Here is a 24382-nt window from a genome sequence, read left to right on the forward strand (position 1 = left end):
AACTATGAGCCTAAATCAAATGACTGCTTGTTCTCCCCTGCTTACAATTCCCAAGCAGCTGCTCATTTCCCACAATTTATTTTCATCTTTGAGGAACTGATACTAAATGGCAGACCTTTAAAATATTGTTACATTGATGACCATCACCAGGGAGATGTATGTAGAATGGAGTGAGATGTAATGCTAATGTCATTTTATTTATTTTTTAAAAGTAACAAGCAGCTCATTTATTTTTTTTAAGATTTATTTATGTGACAGCAGGAGAGAGAGCAAGCATGAGTAGGAAAGCAGGGGGAGCAGCAGAGGGAGAGGCAGAGGCAGGCGCCTCACTGAGCAGGGAGCCTCATGTGGGACTCAATCCCAGGACCCTGGGATCATGACCTGAGCCGAAGGCAGATGCTTGGCCAACTGAGTCACCCAGGTGCCCCAGCTAATGTCATTTTATTTATTTGTTTGTTTAATTTGATTTATTCATTTGAAACAGAGATAGAGAGAGAGAGACCGCATGAGCAGGGAGAGACACAGGGAGAGGGAGAAACAGACTCCCCCTGGGCAGGGAGCCCAGTGTGGGTCTTGATCCCAGGACTCGGAGATCATGACCTGAGCTGATGCTTACCATCTGAGCCACCCAGGTACCCTGCCAATGTCATTTTAAATAAACCACAAAGCCTCCTTTTAAAAGACATGCATACTATCTTTGTTTAATCTAAGTTCTGAATTATTTTACTGAGCTAAATAATGTGTATTACCCAACTCTATGTCAAAAAATCCAACAATCCAATTAAAAAATGGGCAGAGAACCTGTTAGGAGGTGGAGAAGGGACCATAAAATATCCCCCAAACTGAAAAGCCACTGTGAGACTGGAAAATGAAGCCGGCCCCTCTGTAGAGTTTACACTGAGCTTTATTCAGCATAACTGACTGACTTGGGATATCGGGCAGAGGATATTGGCAGCCGCATAGCTATTCTCACAAAGTCCAGCCCTTAGTCCACAGATTTTATAGAGTGAGGGGACATGCAGAAGGGCACTGTAGTAGGATCATAGGGTTCACGTGTACCTCAGAGGGCTTGCATGCACTTAATTGACAGCTACCCTTTAATTAGATCTGGTGGCACCACCTGTGCATCAAGAAAGAAGACTATGTTATCTCTGACAGATTCATGAGAGGCCAGAACAAGCCTTTCACCATCCCAGTCTTGGCATCCCTCTCTAAGGTATGTATATAAATCTCCAAGGGGACCAGAACACACTGCCTTAAGAGAGGTCATTGTGCAAACATGAACAAGATGGAGGGCCAAAGATGGAGTCAGTCTTGTTGGCACTGCCACAGGACTTGAACAGACATTTTTCCAAAGACCTCCAGATGGCCAACAGACATGTGAAAAGATGCTCAATATCACTAATCATCAGGGAAAGAAATGCAAATCAAAACCAAATGAGATATCACCTCACACCTGTCAGGAATGGCTAAAATCAAAAGACAAGAAATAAAAAGTGTTGGGGCACCTGGGTGGCTCAGTGGGTTAAAACCTCTGCCTTCAGCTCAGGTCATGATCCCAGGGTCCTGGGATCAAGCCCCACATCAGGCTCTCTCCTCAGTGGGAAGCCTGCTTCCCCCCACCCCTCTCTGCCTGCCTCTCTGCCTACTTGTGATCTCTGTCTGTCAAATAAATAAATAAATCTTTAAAAAAAAAAATAAAAAATAAAAAGTGTTGGTGAGAGTGTGGAGAAAAAGGAACCCTCGTGCACTGTTGGTGGGAACATAAATTGGTACAGCCACTGTGGAAAAGAGTGTGGAGGTTCCTGAAAAAATTAAAGACAGAAATATCCTATGATACAATAATTCCTATAGTGGGTGCTTACCCAAAGAAAATGAAAACACTGGTTTGAAGAGATCTATGCACCCCTATGTTTATTGCAGCATTATTTACAATAGCTAAGATATAGAAACAACCTAAGTATCCATTGATAAATGAGTGGGTAAGGTAGACTTGGTGACTATATATATTCACCACACACAGCCATAAAAAAGCATGAGATCTTGCCATCTGTGACAACATGGACAGACCTAGAGTATTATGATAAGTGAAATAAGTCAAATTGAGGAATAGAAATATCATACAGTTTCACTCTTATGGATCTAGAAAACAAAATAAGTGAATAAACAAAAAGCAAAACCAGATCTATAAATACAGAGAACAAACTGAAGGTTGCCAGAGAGAAGGCAGGTCGGTGAATGGGCAAAATAGGTAAAGAGGAGTGGGAGATACAGACTTCCAGTTATGGAATGAATAAGTTATAGGAATGAAAGGTGCAGCATAGGGAATCTAGTTTCAGGTGAACAACCTAGTAATTCAACATCTCTATACATTACTCTATGCTCAATGTAAGTGTAGCTACTGTCTGTCACCATACAGTACTGTTATAATACCATTGACTAATGTAACATTGCTTGTCAACTATACAAAGATAAACTTTTTTTAAAGTAGGATAATAGTATTATAGAAATGTATTAATAGTTATTTTTCTGGAAACAAATAACATTTAATATCTTCACCATTGAGAAGTGGCAACTTGATGAAGAAAGATAATATCAAAATACTGAAGCATATACCTTCAAAATGACTTATATAAAAGCAAAATTAACTTTCAATTCCTAACACATGGTCTCATCTTCTAAATAAGTAATTGTGGAGGCTGAAAGTAAATTGGGAAGTTAAAAATGAAATCTTCACTCCTTATGAGTCACCTTCTAACATAAAAATCTATTACATGAAGGCTGAATTGTTTCCAAAGAACAGATCTTTTCATCCAGAACTAATTAGTCCCACTAACCCATATTTTCCTTTTGTTTACAGAAAGCCTTCTGCTTTGAATACCCTTCTACTGACATAGGAAACTTAAACTTGATGGAACATAGCTAATTTGGGGGCAGTACTCCCCCCCCCATTAGGGAACATACAATAAAGGCCCTTAGAGCTTTAGGTTTTGATTTTGTGAAAAGAACATTATTTTGCAGTCTAAAGATGGTCCATTTCTTATTTTAAAGGTTAGGAAGTAAGATTGAAATGTGGAGATTATGCTTCCTAGAATGAGAGGCAAAAAAAATCTTTATTTTTGTTTTGAACTTATGTGAGGGAAACCGTGTGCTTGCTTGAGTATGTTGGAAGATTGGAGATGGGTGGGAGGGGTCTGGTATACATACCAGGTTGAAGTCTGGTTCAATGTTGGTGAATTTTTTCTATTGATTTGTCATCTATTGTAAGAAACTCCCTACTTTTTTCTGTGGAGACAGATGGTATTCTGCCATTCAAAGTCCATTGGATTAAAGTCTGGAAGCTGAAATCACAATTAATTTCATGTGGTATCTGTTGATCCTGAATTGTTCCCATTAAGAGAGTCCAAGCCAAGAAGTCTTCAAATACCAAAAATTAGAAACGTAATTCCCAAGTGGCCAAAAATCATGGATAAAATTATTCTCCTCACTTCTTTATTGTGAAATGTAGTGTAACTTACAGAAGACTGTAGAAATTATATGTGTAGTTTAAAGAATTTTAAAAATCTGTGAACTCACACCAGGCTTAAGTAGAACATGAATTCTTAGAAGCCCATGTGTGTCCTTCACTGATCGCATCCAGATGCTCCTTTTCTTTTCCCAAAGAGAATTCTGAATTTTGTGTTAACTGTTCCTTTACTTTTCTGTATAGTGTGGCAACCTCTGTAGATATTATTAAAAAATATTGATCAGTTATACTTATTTTTGAACTTTATATAAATCTTTTTTTAAAATGTGCTTTGGGTGCCTGGGCAGCTCAGTTGGTTAAGTCCTTGGGGTATTGATTTCTGCTCAAGTTATGATCTCAGGGTCATGAGATGGAGCCCCATATTGGGCTGCACTGGGTGTGGAGCCTGCTTGGGATTCTCTCTCTCCCTCCCCCCTTACCCCTCCCCCTTGTTTGTGTGCACATGTGCACTTTCCCTCTCAAAAAAACAATTTTTTAAAATTAAAAATGAAAAACATGATGTATGTTTTTAGCTGTGACTTTTTTTTTGCCTAGAATTATTATTTTGAGATTCATCCATGTTGATATCAGTACTTAATTCATTGTAACTGCCATTAGTATTTCATTTAGTAAACAAACCATCTATTGAAGGAAATTTAGCTTCCAGTTTTCTCAGGTTTTTATTTTTGTTTTTCAGTTACAAGCAGTGCTACCAATGCATTTTTTTGGTACATGTCTCTTAATATGCATGGAGTTTATCTATGTACCTAGGACTGGAATGCTGAATCACATGTTATATGAATATCCCACTTTTTAGGTAATACAAAAGTGGCTTCGGTTGTAGCAATTTATGTTCCCACCAGCAAAACAGAAAACTTCCCATTCCTTCACATCTTCGCTTACACTTGGAGTCCTACAACTTTTCCATTGTAGCCGTGGGATGGGGATGCCACTGTAGTTTACTTTGGATCTTCCTGATTGCTAATGAATTCTGCTTTGAATGAGTTATTTGTGTATTTCTTAATTTTTGAAGATATAGGGATTTTCTATTATCTTTTTGTTACTGGTGTCTAGCATAATTACACTGAGTCAGTAAATGTTTGATGCAGGATATCATTCTTTTGAAACTGTTAAGACGTGCTTTTTGTCCAGTATATTGTCAGTTTTTATAAATGTTCCATTGGTGCTGCCAAACAGAAACTGGCTAAGAGTAGGGGACTGTAGATGTCTATGACTCCAAGCTCGTCCATTGTGTGGATCAAATTTTCTACATCAGTGTTTCTGAATGCTTGATCTGTTAGGTACTGCTAGAGAGGTGTTAAAAATCTCCCACTCTTGTAAATTTATTGCATTCTCTTTGTTAATACTTCTTATATATTTTCAATCTATGTTGTAAGTTACAGATGATCTTTAACCTAGTTATATCCATTTTAATATGAGAAATACAGTTACGCAGGGAGGCCTACTTTTGGAATATCTGTTATTTTTAGTTCAATGATTCTTATTTTTATATTTTATAAAGCATTTAATAAACCACACTTTATACAAGAAGGATTTTATCATCATATTTTGCAATTTAGGGTTAAAAATATTCACATCCCTTGATGTTATTCTGGGATGCCATCTCAATGAAATAACCAGTAAATGAAAAGCTTTATGTACCACAACACATATTTGTGATGGTTGAAAGAAACATAGATTGTCACAATAGAAGGATGTTTAAGTAGCAGGGCACCCGGATGGCTCAGTCAGTTAAGCAGCTGACTCTTGATTTTGGCTCAGGTCATTATCTCGGAGTCATGTGTTCAAGCCCCTCATCACACTCCATACCAAGTGGGGAGCCTGCTTGGGATTCTCTCTCCCTCTCCCTCGCTCCTCCTGCTGCTTTTGCACATCAATCTCTTGCTATAAATAAACACATACATAAATAAATAAAATCTTTTAAAAAAGAATGTTTACATAGCTACGACACAAAGAATTTGTAATAGTACTATAAAGTTATCACAGTGATTTGTAAATAAAGTAGAATATACCATATGCTATGATTTCAATTACTTTAATGACAACTATGGAAAAAATTCTAAAGGGAAATCTCTAAATAGTAACATCATTTGGTGATATATGATTTCCCCCTTCCTTTCTATTCTTTGCATTTTCCCTATTTTCTACAATCTTTTTACAATAAACAGTGGAAATAAGCTTAAAAATATGGACTAACAAATATATTTCTAACTAGTATTTGAGTATTCATAGTTTGTCTTTCATTCTATGTTATGTTGTAATTGATATTTTTAAAATATAAAGATAAAAACCACTTAAAGCGTGTGATAGGGATATGTATAAAGTCAAAGTTGATGTTAAAAATAGATGTGTTATTGTGCTTTATCTCTCATAGACAGAATACTCCTTGAAGAGAACCAGTGCATTTCTCCTGTGGTTTCCAGTCATATGAGCCCATGGACAAAACCAACAGCTGTTGGATCCCTCAGCCCCCATGTGATAGAGTTCCCAAGAAAACGAAAAGGAAGTGACTCAGGCCCATCCCAGTAAGTGAATTTATTCCTTTAAGCCCATGAAATCTTTCATTCTAAGGGGGAAAAAAAGATTACTTTTTATTTTTATTTTTATTAAAGATTTTATTTATTTGTTTGAAAGAGATCACAAGTAGGCAAGAGAGGCAGGCAGGGGCAGAGGGAGGCAGGCTCCCTGTTGAGCAAAGAGCCCAACGTGGGGCTCGATCCCAGGACCCTGAGATCATGACCCGAGCTGAAGGCAGAGGCTTTAACCCACTGAGCCACCCAGACGCCCCCAAAAGATTACTTTTTAAATCATCAATTTGAAAATGTTACATGGTAACATTTGGATAGGGACAATTACTTATCCACCCAACCAACCACCACCTGTCACTGACTGATCTGTAACTTTTCCATCCAACTTTGAAGCTTATTAGGTATCTAAGGAGGGTCAGTTGGAGTCTGAAAGACATAGGAACATAGGGTTAATTTGCTTAACATTTATGGTTATAGCACGACACTAACCTTCCTAACTGAATTGCTTAACCATGAGGAGAACATCTTTCTGTGTGTTTCACTTAACAAATACCACGTTGCTTCTTTCCTTATCCATCACTTGGTTATAGTAACCAACTCTTGGTCATCTGTGGTCAGTTGAATCATATAAAACTCTTGTTTTCCATGTTTATTAAGCCAAGTAGATTACAAAGTCAATGTTGAGGATACTTGCTTTCTTCTTGTTTACTTTCATTGCTTAACTCAGCTTGCAGCCCCAAATATTCTTTAATAAACTCCCCAAATCTAGGGTTTGTATGGTGAAAATGATAAGGCAAAGTAAATATGACGATCTAGAGTACTCCATTTTAGGCTGGTACTTTACATAAATGAGAAAGTTGATGATAGGTCTCCATGAAGGAAGGGAAAAGTTTTGAATAGGGGAACAAGATGACATACTGGAAGCAACCAGCTCTTTTTAAGACTGTTCTCTCCAATATACTTTCTGATTTAGTTAAAACTCCCAAGACAGCAGAATCAGTGTTTATTCAAATGTAAGAACCAGTGCACTTCCCAAGCCACGTACAAATGACCTGAAGGTTACTTACTGTTCTGGGTTGTCTGTATTTTCTCAGACTGTTCTACTAATGTGAATGCTCATAAATAACTACAGTTGACCAAGTGACTGGTCTAGAACTGTTTTCCGTTTTACATCCTGAATCAGTAGTTTGTAGTCCCCACTCAGCTCAAGCTCGAAGTGATTGCCGTTCCTTTTTATTTTCTTTTTCTTCAGAATCATAAGCACCGTTGTTCTTTTTTAGTATCCAGATAAGACTGTGAGCTGCTGAAATGGAGGTGTGAGTCCTAGAGGCGACAGGTTTATGCCCCAGAGCCGGCATGGCTGCGACCTTCAGCGGTTTGGGGAGTGAATGGGAAGTGGAGTCCATGGTAGGGGAAGTAATGGAAATGTGCAAAGTATGGGCAGATAGTGATTTTTTGGCAGGAGACAACACTGAAGATTAGCCAGTTGCCCACAGTTTAGAAAATGAAGCCCGGATGCAGGAATATCGAGTGGCTTGCCTAATGTTACACAAGTAGTTAGAACTCCTGACTGTTAGTGTGGTACTTTCTTCATTACATCCTGCTTCCTGTCTCTCTGCAACAGGATGGGGTAGGGGACTTGTGGCACATGAGGATAATCATGCTGTCCATTTCCCAGCATGTATGGGTAGAGGTGACCCAAGACCTCCTTCCTTCCAGGTCAGGAATCATGACAGAAAAAGTGGTGGAAAAGCTCTCTCAGAATCCTTTTACCTATCTTCTTTCAACAAGGATAGAAATATCAGCATCCCGTAGCAGCAGGTAAGTCCTGGACTTCCATTTGACATAATCCTTACTTAAAGAAAGCACGTAATGGCAGTAGACAGAAGAGTATATACATCCTACTTATTTGCTCATTGTCTGCCTTAGAGCTTCTCCATTCTGCCCCAATCCTCCTTTCATTCCACTGTTTTCCATTCCTCTAGTGAAATGATGGATGTCAAAGTACTTTATACGTTTTACAAAGTACTGATTGTATAGCACCCTTTCCAGAGACTCAGGGCATGAAAGCCAGTCAGTAGACATGAAGTTGATTTCATTGGTGGAGCCCCAGAATATTGGGCATTTTTAAACAAAGAAGAATGTATGAGAATGTTTGCCATTTCTGCAGCACTCTTGGTTTGAAGGGAGAGCTGATTCTTTTAAAGGGTCATTGATGAAGATTCCCTGGAATATAGTCATTAAATATTTCTTGAGTACCTACTCTGTGACACCCAGTGGACTAGGAGGGAGAAATACAAAGACAAAAGAAACATGTACAAATGAGAAAGAAACAGGTAAGTATTACACATTATGATAACTGCCATAATACATACCCTGACAACAAGGACAGTTGGGCATTTAAATAAGACTGGGATTAGGGGGGAAGGACAGCTTCCTGCAGAGGTTGATTTAAGCTAAGTTTTAAATGAAGAAGGGAAGTGAGCCATTCTGAGCAGGAGTAGAGGAGGTACTTTAGGTGGAAGGAAGAACTGTGCATAGGCATAGGGCATGGAATATGAAATAGCACCTGCTCATCAGGAAACAAGTGGCTGTCACAATAGAGCAGAGGCTGTACTCAGAGGTGGGTGAGCTGTGAGACTTGGGAAATGAACATGGACTGGGTCAAAGAGATCTGTTGAACTAAAGAATATAGAAATCATCTTGCATGTAGTTGGGAAAACACAAGGATTTTAAGCTTGTCAAATTACATTTAAACAAAAATTGTGGGCCTTTGGACTTTTTTTATTTGGTAAAATATATATAACATAAAAATTGCCATTTCAACCATTTTTAACGTACAATTCAGTGGCATTAGTTACAGTCACAATGTTGTACAACCATTACTACTGCCTATTTCCAAAACTTTTTTTTTTATTCCCCCAACTAGAAACTCCATATGCATTAAATAATAATATTCCATACCTTGTTTCCTTCAGTCCCTGGTAACCTCTAGTCTACTTTCTAGCTCTATGATTTTGCCTATTCTAGATATTTTACATAAGTAGGGTCATACAATGTTTATCCTTTTTTGTCTGGTTTATTTCACTTAACATATTTTCAAGTTTTCTGTACGTTATAGCATATATCAGAAATTCATTCTTTTTATGGCTAACATTCCATTGTATGTATATACCACATTTCTGTAACAATGTCACATTAATATCAGGTGTACAGCCTAGTCAACTTCTCTATATATTATGCTATGCTTACCACATAGCTGCAGTCTGTCACATATACCACAATTTCAGTATCATTGACAATATTCCCAGTGCTGTGACTTTTATTCCCATGACTTATTCATTCTATAAGTGGAAACCCATATCTCCCACACCCCTTACCATTTTGCCCATTCCCCACCCTCCTTCCCTCTGGAAGCCATTAATTCTCTGTATTTATAGGTCCGATTCTGCTTTTAGTTTATTCATTTGTTTTTTAGATGCCACATGAATGAAATCATATGGCTTTTATCTTTCTCAGTCTGACCATTTCATTTAGCTTAATACACTGTAGGACCATCCATGTTGCAAATGGTAGGATCTCATCTTTTATATGGCTGTGGAATATTCGTGTGTGTGTGTGTGTGTATACACGCATGCGCGTGTATGTGTACTACTACTTCTGTCTATTGATGGACCCTTAGGTTGCTTCCATATCTTGGCTACTATAAATAGTGTTGCAATAAACATAGGGGTGCATGTATCTTTTTTAATTAGTGCTTTGGTTTTCTTGGGTAAATACCCAGTAGTGGGATTCTTGGATCATATGGTATTTCTGTTTTTAATTTTTCTGATAATTTTTCCATAAAATTATCCATATCCATAGTGCTTTCCACAGTGGCTGTAGTAATTTACAGCCTCACCACGAGGGTTTCATTTTCGGTACATCCTCTCCAACACTTGTTATTTCTCATCTCTTTGTTTTCAGCTATTCTGATAGGTGAAAAGTGTTATCTCATGGTTTTGGTTTGCCTTTTCCTGATGATTAGTGATTAGCATCTTCTTTTGTGTCTATTGGCCATCTGTATGTCTTTGGGAAAATGTCTATTCAGGACCTCTGCCCATTTTTAAATCAGATTGTTTGCTTTTCGGGTGTTGAGTTGTATAAGTTCTTTTTTATTTTGGATATTAATACCTTATTGGATATGGAATTTGAAAATATCTTCTCCTTAGTAGGTTGCCTTATTATATGAAAGCCTTACAAAAGCTTTTAATTTTGAAAATATAGGTCCAATAGCTTATTTTTGCTTTTGTTTCACTTGTGTTAGGAGGAATATCTAGAAAAATATTGTTACAGCCAACATCAGAAAAATCACTGCCTGTGTTCTCTTCTAGAATTTTTATGGTTTCAGTTCTCACATATAGGTCTTTCATCCATTTTGAGTTTATTTTTGTGAAATAGTGTTAGAAAGTGTTCCAGTTTTCCCAGCACTATTTATTGAAGAGACTTTCTTTTGCCCATGGCATAGTCTTGCCTCCTTTGTCATACATTAATTGACCATGTAGCGATGGGTTTATTTCTGGCCCTTTATTCTTTCCCTTCGATCTGTGTGTCTGTTTTTGTGCCAGTACCATAGTGTTTTGATTACTATAGCTTTGTAGCATATCTTGAAATCTGGAACTGTGATACCTTCAGTTTTGCTCTTTTTCAAGATTGCTTTGGCTATTCAGAGTCTTTTGTGGTTCCAGACCCATTGCAGGATTGTTTGTTGTAGTTCTGAAAAATGCTCTTGGTATATTTTTTCCTTTTTTTTTTTTTTTAATTTATTTATTTGACAGAGAGTGAGAGAAGGAGAGAGAGCACAAGTGGGGGGAACAGCAGAGGGAGAGGGGGAAGCAGGCTCCCTGCTGAGCAGAGAGCCTGATGCGGGACTTGATCCCAGGATCCTGAGATCATGACCTGAGCCGAAGGCAGAGGCTTAACCCACTGAGCCACCCAGGTGCCCCAATGCTCTTGGTATTTTGATAGGGATTGCATTGAATCTTTACATTGTCTTGGATAGAAGGGATATTTTTTTTAATTTAAATTCAATTGGCCAACATATAGTCCATCGTTAGTTTTTGGTGTGATGTTCAATGATTCATTCGTTGCATATAACAATATTAATTCCATGAACACAGAGTATCTTTCCATTTATTTGTGTCTCCTTTAGTTTCTTTCATCAAAGTCTTTACAATTTCCAGAGCATCCATCTCTCACCACCTTGGTTAAGTTTATTCCTAGGTATTTTAGTCTTTTTGGTGAAATTGTAAATGGGAGTGTTCACTTAAAATCTCTTTCTGCTAGTTTGTTATTAGTGTATAAAAATGCAAAAAAAAATGCAGTGAATTTCAGTATATTAATTTTGCATCCTGCAACTTTACTGAATTTACTAGTTTTAATAGTTTTTTGATGGAGTCTTTGGGGTTTTCTATATGTAGAATCATGTCTGCAAATAGTGACAGTTTCACTTCTTCCTTACTGATATGATTGCCTCTTATTTCTTTTTCTAGTCTGATTGCTCTGACTAGGACTTCCAACACCATCTTGAATAAAAGTGGTGAGTGGACATCCTTGTGTTGTCCCTGATCTTAGTGGAAAATCTCTTAGTCCTTCATCACTAAGTATGATGTTGACTGTGGTTTTTTCACTTATGGCCTATATTATGTTGAGATATGTTCCCTCTAAACCCACTTTGTTGAGAATTTTCATCATGAATCGGTGTTCAATTTTGTCAAATACTTTTTTTTTAAATCTATTGAGAAAATCGTGATTAAAAAAAAAAAAGACTTATTTAGAGAAATTGAGAGTATTAGCAGGGGAAGAGGCAAAGTGAGAGGGAGACAAGCAGAGTCCCCACCGAGCAGGGAACTCTACACAGAGCTTGATCCCAGGACCCTGAGATCATGATCTGAGCCCAAATTAAGAGTTGGATGTTTAACTGACTTAGCCACCCAGGTGCCTTGAGAAGATTATGATTTTTATTCTTCATTTTGTTGATATGGTGTATCATGTTGGTCGATTTGCAAATATTGACCCATCCTTGCATCCCCAGAATAAATCTGTTTGATCATGGTAAATGATATTTTTAATGTATCGTTGAATGTGATTTGCTAATATTTTGTTGAGGATTTTTGAATCTATGTTCATCAGAGATATTGGCTTGTAGTTGGTGTGTGTGTGTGTGTGTGTATGGTGTCTTTGGTTTTGGTATCAGGGTAATGCTAGTCTCATGGAATGTATTTGGAAGCTCTCCTATTTTTTGGAATAGATTGAGGACAATAGGTACTAACTCTTCTTTGACTATTTAGAATTCACCTGGGAATCCATCAGGTCCTGCACTTTTATTTATTTTTTATTTTTTTCGTTTAAAGAGAGTGTGAGTGGATTCGGGGTGCAGAGAGGGAGAGAGAGAATCCTAAGAAGGCTCAATGCTCAGCTCAGTCTCACAACTGTGAGATCATGACCTGAGCTGAAATCAGGAGTCAGATGCTCAACCAACTGAGCCACGCAGGTACCCTGGATATTTTTCTATTACCAATTCAATTTTATCACTAGTAATTGGTCTGTTTAGATGTTCTATTTCTTCTTGATTCAGTTTTAGAATATTGTATGTTTCTAGGAATTTATTTCCTCTAGCTTGTCTAATTTTTGTTATGTGATTTTTGTAGTATTTTCTTATAATCCTTCCATATTTCTGTACTGTTCTTAGTTTTCCTCCTTTGTTTCTAATTTTATTTATTTGCCCCCCCTTTTTTTTTCCTTGATGAGTCTGGCTAAGGGTTTATCAATTTTGTTTATCTTTTCAAAGAACTAGCTCTTGGTTTTATTGATTTTTTTTCTTAAATTTTCAGTCTCTACATCATTTATTTCTCCTCTGATCTTTATTATTTCCTTCCTTCTACTCATCTTGGGCTTTGTGTCTCTTTTTCTAGTTCTTTTAGATGTATGGTTAGATTGAGCTTTTTTCTTTGTTTTCTTTCTTTTTTTTTTTTTTTGGAGTTAGGCCTGTATGGTTATATATTTCCTTCCTTAGAATTGCTTTTGCTGGGCGCCTGGGTGGTTCAGTGGGTTAGGCCGCTGCCTTCGGCTCAGGTCATGATCTCAGGGTCCTGGGATCGAGTCCCGCATTGGGCTCTCTGCTCAGCAGGAAGCCTGCTTCCCTCTCTCTCTCTGCCTGCCTCTCTGCCTACTTGTGATCTCTGTCTGTCAAATGGATAAATAAAATCTTTAAAAAAAAAAAAAAAGAATTGCTTTTGCTATATTCCAAAGATTTTGGAGTATTGTATCTTCATTTTTCTCTATGTATTTTTTAATTTTTTCTTTGATTTTTTTGTTGACGCATTGTTGTTTAGCCTCCATGTGTTTATGGGGTTTTTAGGGTTTTTTTCGTGCTTGATGTCTAGTTTCATACAATTGTGGTTGGAAAAGATGCATGGTATGGATATCAGTCTTCTTAATTTATTGAGACTTGTTTTGTGACCTAATATCTGGTGTATTCTGCAGAATGTTTCATGTGCACTTAAAAAGAATGTGTGTTCTGTTACTTTTAGTTGGAATGTTCTATATATGTGTGTGTTAAGTCCATCTGGTCTAATGTGTTGTTCAAAGCCACTGTTTCTTTGATTTTCTGCCTGGATGAAATGCCCATTGATGTAAGTGGGGGTGTTAAAGTCCTCTGTCATTATTGTATTACTGTCAGTTTCTCTATGTTCATTAATGTTCACTTTCTGTATTTAGGTGCTTCTATGTTGGATGCATGGATATTTGCAATTGTTCTATCCTCTTTTTGGATTGATCCCTTTATCAATACATAATGGCCTTCTTTGAGTCTTGTTACAGTCTTTATTTTAAAGTCTATTTTGTCTGATACAAGTATTGCTACCCTGGATGTATTTCCCCCCACTTCCATTTGCATGGAATATTTTTTCTATAGTTTTACTTTCAGTCTATATGTGTTTTTAGGTCTGAGGGGAGTCTTTTGTAGACAGCATTTGTTTTTTTTTTATTTATTTCTGCCACCTTATATCTTTTGGTTATAGCATTTAGGCCATTTAAATTTAATTATTGATAGGTATGAACTTATTGCCATTTCTTTCTTTTTTTTTTTCTGGTTGTTTTTGTAGTTCTTCTCTTGTTCTTTTTTTTTTTTTGAGATTGATTGAGTTTCTGTAGCATTATATTTGGCTTTCTTTTTCCTTTTTTGGTGTCTATTACAGGTTTTGTGCTACCATGAGGTTCATATATCACATCCTAAGTATATGGCACTCTAAGTTGATAGTCATTTAAATTCAAACACATCCAGAAAAAAAAATAACCCTTATTTCACCCTTTCCTTCATGTTTTATGTATGTGCTGTCATATTTTCTGTCTTTATTCATAATTTTCTGACGTCTAATTATGACCACTTCTTTTCCACTTAAAAAAGTTCCATTAACATTTCTTGTAAGGCTAGTTCAGTGGTAAAAAATCATTTTGGGGGGAATTTCAATTCTGAATGATACCCTTGCCAGGTAGAGTATTCCTGCTTGTAAGTTTTTTCCATCAGTACTTTGAATATATCATGCCACTTTCTTTCGACCTACAAAGTTTCTGCTGAAAACTCGGCTGATAGCCTTATAGGGTTTTTCTTGTAGGTAAATTTTTGCTTCTCTCTTGCTACCTTTAAAAGTCTCTCTTTATATATTTTTTAAGTAGGCTGTATGTCTAATGTGGGGTTTGAACTCACAACCCTAAGATCAAGAGTAGTATGCTGTACTGACCGAGCCAGCCAGGTGCATCCAAAGTCTTGCTTTATCTTTAACCTTCGGCATTTTAATTATTATGTGTCTTGGTTTGGACCTCCTTGGGTTCATCTTGCTTAGAACTCTGTGCTTCTTGAAACTAGGTATCTATTTCCTTCCTATGGTAGGGAAATTTTCACCCATTACTTCTTCAAATACATATTTTCCTTTCTCTCTTGCTGCTGCTTCTAGGTTCCCTGTAATGGGAATGTTTTTTCACTTACTGCTGTCTAAGAGCTCTCTTAATCAACCTTCATTTGTTTATTATTTTCTCCTTCTGTCATTCAGCTTGTATGCTTTTCATTAGCCTGTTTTTCCATATCGCTGATATATTCTGCATCCTCTAATCTACTATTGATTCTCTCTAAAGTATTTTTTTATTTCAGTTACTGTATTATTCAGCTCTGATTGGTTCTTTTTTACATTTTTTATTTATTGAAAGTCTCGCTGTGAAGTTCACGCACTCTTCTCCAGCCTAGTGAGCAGCTTTATGATCATTACTTTAAATTCTTTATCAGGCATATTGTTTATCTCCATTTCATTTAGCTCCTTTCTCTGAGGTTTTGTCTTGTTCTTTCTTTTGGAGCATATTTCTGTCTCCGCATTTTGCCTGACTCCCCATGTTTGTTTCTATGAATTAAGCAGAATAACAACTTCTGAATTTGAAGGAAGGCTTGGTGCACTTGGCGACTTTCACTGGCTGGAGATGTGGCTGGCATGGGTTGGGTGTCTCAGGACTCTCCACATAGTAGGCATTGTGGCAGGATAGCTGAAGTGGATACAGGTCAGTGTGGTCCCTGGGCCTTCCTGCAGCAGGTGCCCTGGCAGGATAGTTAAAGCTAGAGTGGGTGCATGCTGGGGTGTCCTGAGGCTCTACACCTAGAGGGAACCTTGGCAGTGTAGCTGACGCTGACGTGGGTATTATTCAGGGTATCCTGGAGCTCTCCACACAGAGGGCACCCTGGCAGGACAGGTGAAGCTGAAGTGGGTGTATGCCAGGGGATTCCAGGGCTCTCTGTGGAGTGGGCGCCCTATCCCAACTGTGTGTTGCAAAGTTCCAGGTTCTATACACTGAGGGCACTCTGGAAGGATGGCTGAGGTGAAGGGAAGCTGGGATTTCTGGGGTACTATTTGCAGGGGTGCCCCAGTGGAGTGGCTGGAGCTAAAGCAGTGTGTAGACCAGGAGACCCTTGAGTTCTTTGTACAGAAGGTGTCCTGGTAGGATATCTGAAGTGGGTGCAAACAGGTATGTTCTAGGACTCTCTGTAGAGATAGTGCCTTGGAGGGGTGTCGGCTGGAGCTGAGGCAGGGTACATGCCTGCCAGGGAGGGGTTCTGGGGTACTCTGCACAGGGGTTGCTATATATCACATTTTGTTTATCCATTCATCTGCTGGTGGACATTTAGGTTGTTCCTATCTTTTGGCTACTGTGAATAATGCTGTTATGAATGTTGATGTACCAGTATGTGTTTGGGTCCTTGCTTTAAATTCTTTTTGGTATATACTCAGGAGACTTTCTGGGTCATATGGTAATCCTATGTTTAGTTTTTGAGGAGGCACAAAAACTGTTTTTGACAGTGGCTGTACCCACCAGCATTACATTTACATTACACCAGCATATACATTCCCACCAGCAATGTGTGAAGGATGCAGTTTCTCCATATTGCTGATATTTGTTATTGTCCATTTTTAAAAAGAATATAGCTACCCTACCAGGTGGGAAGTGCTACAGACTTCTATGTTCAAAGAATCACTTGGGAAACAACATGGAGGATGGGCTGAAGGGGGGAAACCCAGGAGGCAGAGAAAATAGCTGAGAAGTTTTGCCAGGGATTGTTTTCTGAGCATTGGTCTAAGAGAGTAAGGTCCTGGACAGCAGGGGATGGAAAGGGAAGGGCATGTTATGAGAAGTTTAAAAGAGAATTCATGATTGTTGGTTAAGGAGAGCAGGCATACAGGAAGAGTCCAAATTTTCTGAGTTGGTTACCTATGTCGAGGATGTTATATGCTGAGATCAAGGGATAGATGGTGAATTCAGTTTTGGACACAATGAGAACATGGTAATTCTCAGTTCTTCAACCGGGCAGTTGGATATGAGGACCTGGTACTTAGGGGTGACACCTGGTCTGGAGATAGAGATTCACACATTTCTAATGTTCAGGAAGCCATTGCAGTGATTGGCATGGATGCGGTCACTGGGGGAAGTGTAGAGAGTGGGAAGATTTGGGGACTGAGGATATACTCTGGGGGGACTCAGGCCTAAACACTGTAAAAGGAGGAAGGATATCCTACCCCAAATGTGAGAAGACATGGCTCTGAAGTAGGGTAGTATCTCAGAAACCAAAGGAAGAAGGTTTTAAAAAGAGGAAGGCATGAAAAGGAGCAAATCTGGAGAATGTTTTGATTGCATTTGCACTTACCTAGGTTTATGCTGCAAACAAGAAATGAATTGTTTGGCTAATATATGATCGTGCCTTTTCTCTGTTCTACCAGAGACCATTAAATAATAGTATGTTTGGATTTCATAAGTACAGTAGGTTTGGATTTCACCATTTCTTGAGTTTTTTTTTTTTCCCTTTGTAGTTCAGTTGACACTGTTAGATTTGTGTGTGCAACACACAAATTCCACAAAGGACTCAGTGCTCACTATGATATATGTACTTACCATCTATCAGGATATAATGTTATTACAATATTCTTGACTATACTCCCTACGCTATACTTTTCATTCCTGTGACTTATTTATTTTTTTAAGATTCTATTTATTTATTTGACTGACAGAGATCACAAGTAGGCAGAGAAGCAGGCAGAGAGAGAGAGGAGGAAGCAGTCTCTCCACCAAGCAGGGAGCCCTATGTGGGGCTCGATCCCAGGACGCTGGGATCATGACCTGAGCCGAATGCAGAGGCTTTAACCCACCCAGCCACCCAGGCACCCCACCTGTGACTTACTTATAACTGGAATTTTGTACCTCTTAATTCCCTCCACCTATTTTGCCCATCCCCTCATCTACCTCCCCTCTGGCAATCACCAGTTTGGTCTCTGTATTTAAGAGTCTATTTTTGTTTGTTCTGATACATTTGGAAATATATTTTTTAAAATATGTTTTAAAAACTACTCAGCCTGCATCATTTTTTAATGTGGAACATATTCTGTCACCATCAGTATATTCTGCTATAGTAGTGATCTGGTGGTAACTACACATCTTACATACACACATGTGTGTATATATACATATATAGCCCCACACGCATATAGACATTTGGCATATTCTGCTAGGGAATACACTACTGTGACTATTAATATTATTGCCAAGTGACCAGAGTTTCCAGTTTTCAATGATATTTTTAATTAAAAAATAAATTTTAACAAAATAAATTCCTTTTCATTCATTTTTAGGCTATTTTAATATCATCACTACAAAATTTTTGGTGGAGCCAATTGTCTAAAAATTATTCTATTTAATATTATTCATATGAATATTATATTCATATGAATAATATTATTTCTCAGGACTCACATGAGATAATTTTTGTTCATTGTCACAAGTTAACAGTTTTCTTTGCCCTGATGGGGAAGAGGGGCCTGTGAGCCTCAGGAGGAGAACCACCCCCACCACTTGTGTCAACAGTAATAATCATTTCCAGTCATTAGGAGCTCAGAGTAGCATTTCTAACTAAAGACTTAATAGGACTTAGGATGATGGTACTTAATCTCATCTTTATTCTCTTTCAAGAATGACATAAAAGCTGTTTCATGTAGTTTGCCACTTTATCCTGCTTTTTTGTAGACTGGAAGATGGTGAACGAGTAAAAACGAAGTCCTTCAGGTACACTGAACCGTTGAGATTGGTAGATGGTGGGTGGAAAATGTTGCAGATACAAACCTTTAGCCAAAGTAAAAGGTGACACCAAGATAGAATTGATTCACAAATATTAGGTCTCATTCCATATGCTCTGAGAAGTGGTAAATGTCAAGTACCTGTTACCTTTTCTATCTACTGGAATAACATTTGTCTTAATGTGCCTTTGAATTTTTCTTAGAGGGACTGTTTATTCTTTAAGCACTAGAGCAAAGCTGATCCATGCTGTAAAGAAATCCCAGTTACTTCTGAGGAGCATCTGATTGTTAGTCTTTGTCAATCGTTTCAACATATTCTCAGCATCAACAAAAATTCTTCTATATCTGGCAACATGGCCAGATCTCAGTTTTGCTTTTTCTTCATTTATTCTGGTTTTGTATCTAATTTACAAAACACTGACAGGGATCAAAGTGACAGTAAGAGTATGCAGAATTAAGAGCCAGACCCCTGCCACTAAATTATCAGACAACCGGCCTCTGGTAAATAGGTCTTTCCCTAATACAGTCTTCCAGAAATCTTTTAGGTGCATCTCCCGCAAAAACTAGCTATTTTGCCTTCTTCTGGGTTTCCTAGCTCCTGCCATCATCATTCATTGTTCTCCACAGGGCCTTGCTCCCACATGTTCTCACCTTTCTCTAACCCCTGCCTCAGAGACAGAAGACCCCATCTGCTGTACATTCCTGGAAACAGGCATCTCTGCCCATTGTTGGTTTCTGTCCTATTGGGTAATACTGGTAGAAATGAAAGGTGATAATTCTAGTAGGAGGATAACTCTAACATTCTTCTAAACATAAAATTTTAATTTAAAAATTATTCCTGAATGGACCAAAGCATGAGTATATAACTAAATTTTATGTGAACATACATATAATTTGAATTCTATCCAGTTCATTCAAAAGTACTTATTTTGTTCCAGGAGTAGTGTGACCCAAGGGTGAATGGTTGGATGGGAAGGGGAATATTATCTCCATCAGTTTTCATTAGTGTTCTCCCCTCCCCCACTCTTTTATGTGGAAAAATTAGATTTTCTTTCGTCTAATTTAAACTTCCCATAAAGACAGGTCAGAGCAAGTCTCCTTCTTTCCCATCAGATTGTCCTTTTTAAACTCTTCTTATGTGGAAATTCTGGAAGCGCCACAATCTGACTGTTGTAGAAGAAACAGACAAATGTTTACAGTTAAGTGTGAAGAGTAGAAGAGCCTAACTCAAATGTAAAATGTAAATGTAAGATATACAATTTTCCCCTACATTTTACCATCCACAAAAAAGGTCTTATCAATGGCCTCTTCCTGTTAATGGGCAACATTTTTCTTTCCTTGTGACGTATTAAATAATACTGAATTTCCAGCAGACGGTGACTTAGGTCTGGTGACATGGTAGAAAGGTAGAAGACATAGAGGCAGCTGAGAGAGGAAAGGGATTCATCATGTAGTAGTCACAGACAGTTTCCCAGAAGAATAACTGAGGTGGGTTTTGAAGAAGGAAGAGGATTTTTCCAAGAACATAGAAGGGAAGGACATTAAAGCTTAGCAAAGAGCGAGTCAGAGGAGATGTGAGGTGACTTGGCATATGTGAGGACTAGCAAGTTGTTTGGCATTGCTGTGGAGTAGCACATGGAGATGTAGAGAATGCACGGAGATATGGACCTGGAAATGAGGGCGCAAACCAAGTCATGGAGAACCTTGGGATGTCATGAGGGAGTTTGGCCCTTCCTCTTAGGCAGTGGAAATATATTTTAGCAGTTTGATGCAATGGAATTAGATGACTTCATTTGTTTTAGAGTGATAATTCTGGAAGTCGGGGTTTGTGTAGACTGAAAGGGGAAGACACTGGAAGTATAGCAGGTTAAAAGGCTTTTGGGGGTAGTGCAATGAGCTGTCACCTCATGATTCAAGGTGGTGACACAGTGGATGGAGAGGAAGAGAAGACCTATATAAGAACCATTTTAAGAACTAGAACCTATAGGAGTTTGTGATTATTCGGCTCTTCAGAGTGAAGAAGGAAGAAGGGTCTAGAATGAGCCTAGTGATATCAGCAACCAAGATAAATTTTACAGGAATAAGTCAAGGGTAATGGAGGAAGGAGAATAAAATGGGGGTAAATTGTAAAGAACATATTCAGTATGGGTTTACCTGAGGTTTATGGCACTTGTGAATCATTTAAGTGTGTAGTTCAAGTTCTGAAGGTCAGGAATGGGGTGAAGTATGAACGAGTTAGAGATTTAATAGTAGCTTAGGAACCACCGTAAAGCCTCTGAGAGAAGGAGCTATCTCAGGGTGAAGTTGTAAGGTGAGGAAAGAGTAGAGTCAACTGGGGAATCTTGGGGCACTGCTTTTAAGGAAAGAGGAAGAGCTGGTAAAGAGACAAGGGGACTGAGTGGAGCAGGGAGGGCAGCGGAGCAGGGGAGGGTCACGGGAGCCAGCGGAAGAATAAGGAATGTACGAATAAGGAATGTTAGTACCGTCAAATTCAAGGCAGAGATCAGCAAGGCCTTGCATAATATAAGGATGACCTCTGCTAGAAATAGTGTCTGTGGGGCAGGGTTGCAGAAGGTTGATTTTAATAGATGGGTGGAAAGGTGCCTGCTTGAGAAGAGAAAAGAGCGGAGATGGTGTTCATCCAGGAAGCTGGCTGAGAAGGGAAGACAGTAGCAACGTAAAAACCCCTCAGAATGGGGAAAGGTGGGTTTTTTTTCCCCAAAGAGAGAGATTTGCACACATTTGCAACCCCATGGGAAGCTGCTGTAGAAGAGAATTAAGTTAAGATGCTAAAGCAAATACCAGAGAGCAGGGATCTGTAGTGAAAGGAAGAGCTGGGTAGCCTTCTAAGACTAAGGGAATTTCTAAAACTACTCATGCGGCCCTCAGACACATCTTAGTTCTATTTTTTTTTTTTAAAGATTTTATTTATTTATTTGACAGACAGAGATCACAAGTAGGCAGAGAGAGAGAGGAAGGGAAGCAGGCTCCCTACTGAGCAGAGAGCCCAATGCGGGGCTCGATCCCAGGACCCTGGGATCATGACCTGAGCCGAAGGCAGCGGCTTTAACCCACTGAGCCACCCAGGAGCCCCACATCTTAGTTCTTAAAGGTTTCTGGAAATAAGATAGAATAAGAGGAAGGAGCAGGGGTAGTTGGTGGGATGAGAGATGAGTGCCATTTTGGTCTTCAGCAGCTCCCTCTTCTTCCCTGAACCAGGAGTGCAGGGCCAGAGTTGGGAGCAAGGAGGGTGTTCTGGCTGGCCTCCTCAGGCTCCAGCCAGCGCCTCCGTGGTAACCATGGGTCTGCTCGTTGTTAAAAATAAAGGAGGTTCTTTTCCTTCTTAGAGAAGCTCATAGCCAAACTGAAAAGCGGAGGAGAGATAAAATGAATAATCTGATTGAAGAACTGTCAGCAATGATCCCTCAGTGCAATCCCATGGCACGGAAACTGGACAAGCTCACAGTGTTAAGAATGGCTGTCCAACACTTGAAATCTTTAAAAGGTGAGTTTGGAAATGGCTTCTGCACTTGGATTTGTTGTTGTTGTTTTTAAAGATTTTTTTAAAGATTTTATGAAATCATAAAATGTTAAAGATTTTATAAAAATGTATTTATTTGAGAGATAGTGACATGGTGATAGTGAGCAGGAGGAGGGAGGAGAGGGAGAAGCAGGCTCCCCACTGAGCAGGGAGCCTAATCCCAGGACCTTGGGATCATGACCTGAGCCGAAGGCAGACACTGAACTGACTGAGCCACACAGGTGCCCCTGCACTTGGATTTGTGAAGTCCACCCTGTAATTGAGATCCCGGATTCGTTTTTGTGGCTGTTGGCTCCTGAAACTCTATACAGGTGTGTCTTCCGCTTTATAGGCATCAGTTTGCTTACAGGCATCAATTCTGATGCCTGCTCATATTCTTTATGTGGAGAGAATACTAATCTGGGTATTGAAAATCTTGGTTTCACTAAAAGCTTTATTTTAAATGCACACCGTGGGTCTTTCCATTTGTGTCATCTTCAATGTCTTTCATTGTCTAAGACATCTTCAACATCTTAAGAGTTTTCAGAGTACAATCCTTCCACAGCCTTGGTAAAATTTATTCTTAGGTTCTTTATTCTTTTTGATGCAATGGTAAATAGAATTGTTCTCTTAATTTCTCTTCCTGCTAGTTTGTTAATAATGTGTAGAAATGCAATGGATTTCTGTATGTTGATTTTGTATTCTGTAACTTTACTGAATTCATTTATTATAGTTTTTTGGTGGAGTCTTTAGGATGTACTGTATGTAGTATCTTGTCATCTGCATATAGTGGCAGTTCTACTCCTTCCTTACCAATCTGGATGTCTCATTTCTTTTTCTTATCTGATTCCTATGGCTAGGACTTCTAGTACTATGTTGAATAAAAGTAGTGAGTGGACACCCTTGTCTTGTTCCTGATCTTAGAGGAAAAACCTTTCAGCTTTTCACCACTAAGGATGAAGTTAAGCTCTGGGTTTGTCACTTATAGCATTTATACTATTTTGTTCCCTCTGTACCCACTTTGTTGAGTTTTTCTGAATGTCGAATTTGTCAAATGCTTTTCTTGCATCTGTTGAGGTGATCATATAATTTTTATCTTTCATTTTATAATGTGTGTTGTGTCGATTGATTTGCAGATAGTGAACCATTCTTGCATCTCTGCAGATACTGAACCATTCTTGCATCTCTGGAACAAATCCCACTTGATCATGGAGAATGATCCTTTTAATGTATTGTTAAATTTGGTATGGAAATATTTTGTTGAGGATTTTTGTGTTCATCAGGGATATTGGTCTGTAATTTTATTTTGTAGTGTCTGTTTTTGCTTTTGGAGTAATGCTGGCATCATAGAATGAATTTGGCAGTTTTCCTTTCTCTTCTATATTTTGGAATGATTTGAGAAGGGGAGGTATTAACTCTTCTTTAAATGTTTGGTAAATTTCACCTGTGAAGCCTTCTGGCCCTAGACTTTTGGTTATTGAGAGTTCTTTGATTACTGGTGCAACTTCATTGCTGGTAACCAGGTTGTTCAGATTCTTTCTTTGTGATTTAGTTTTGGGAGATTGTAGATTTCTAGAAATTTACCCATTTCTTCTAGTTTGTCTAATTTTTTTGCATAATTTTTGTAGTAGTCTTTTTTTAATTCTTTGCATTTTCATAGTGTCAGTTGTAACTTCTCTTGCATTTCTGATTTTGATCCTTTGTCTTGATGAATCTGGCTAAAGTTTTAACAGTTTTATGTCTCAATTTCATTTATTTCCACTCTGATCTTTGTTGTTTTCTTCCTTTTACTGACTGGATTTTGTTTGTTCTTTTTCTAGCTCCTTTTAGGTATAAAGTTAGGTTGAGATTTTTCTTCTTTCTTGAGGTGAGTCTATATTACTGTAAATTTCCCTCTCAGAATTGCTTTTGCTTCATCCAAGAGATTTTGAGCCATTGTCTCTAATTTCCTTTGTCTTCATGTATTTTTTCCTTTCTTCTACGACTTCTTTGCTGATCCATTGGTTGTTTAGTAGCATGGTTTTTTTTTTTTTTTGGCCTCCACACATTTGGGGTTTGGGGTTTTTTTGGGGGGGGATTGTTTTCTTTTCCTTTTTTTTTTTGAAAAAAGGTTTTTTTTTTTTTTTTGGCCTCCACACATTTGGGGTTTGGGGTTTTTTTGGGGGGG

At 38.4% G+C, this 24382-nt stretch overlaps 1 protein-coding gene across 5 annotated transcripts in view; it reads left to right on the forward strand.

Annotated features, from left to right (window-relative positions):
• The window catches only part of LOC111159947 (aryl hydrocarbon receptor nuclear translocator like 2), a 107042-nt gene that overhangs the window by 33236 nt on the left and 49424 nt on the right, over positions 1-24382 (forward strand). For 3 of the 5 annotated variants that reach the window (XM_022522652.1, XM_022522649.1, XM_022522647.1), the window contains exons 2-4: positions 5901-6051; positions 7774-7875; positions 22043-22200. In XM_022522652.1, coding sequence (XP_022378360.1) covers positions 5901-6051; positions 7774-7875; positions 22043-22200 — 411 coding nt within the window. Of the gene's footprint in view, positions 1-5900; positions 6052-7773; positions 7876-18645; positions 18685-22042; positions 22201-24382 lie in introns of all 5 variants that reach the window. The other 2 variants (XM_022522648.1, XM_022522650.1) reach the window with 2 other exon arrangements.

Source organism: Enhydra lutris, unplaced genomic scaffold, assembly GCF_002288905.1.
Source record: "Enhydra lutris kenyoni isolate GAN:26980312 unplaced genomic scaffold, ASM228890v2 scaffoldscaffold72, whole genome shotgun sequence".
Lineage (NCBI taxonomy): Eukaryota > Metazoa > Chordata > Mammalia > Carnivora > Mustelidae > Enhydra > Enhydra lutris.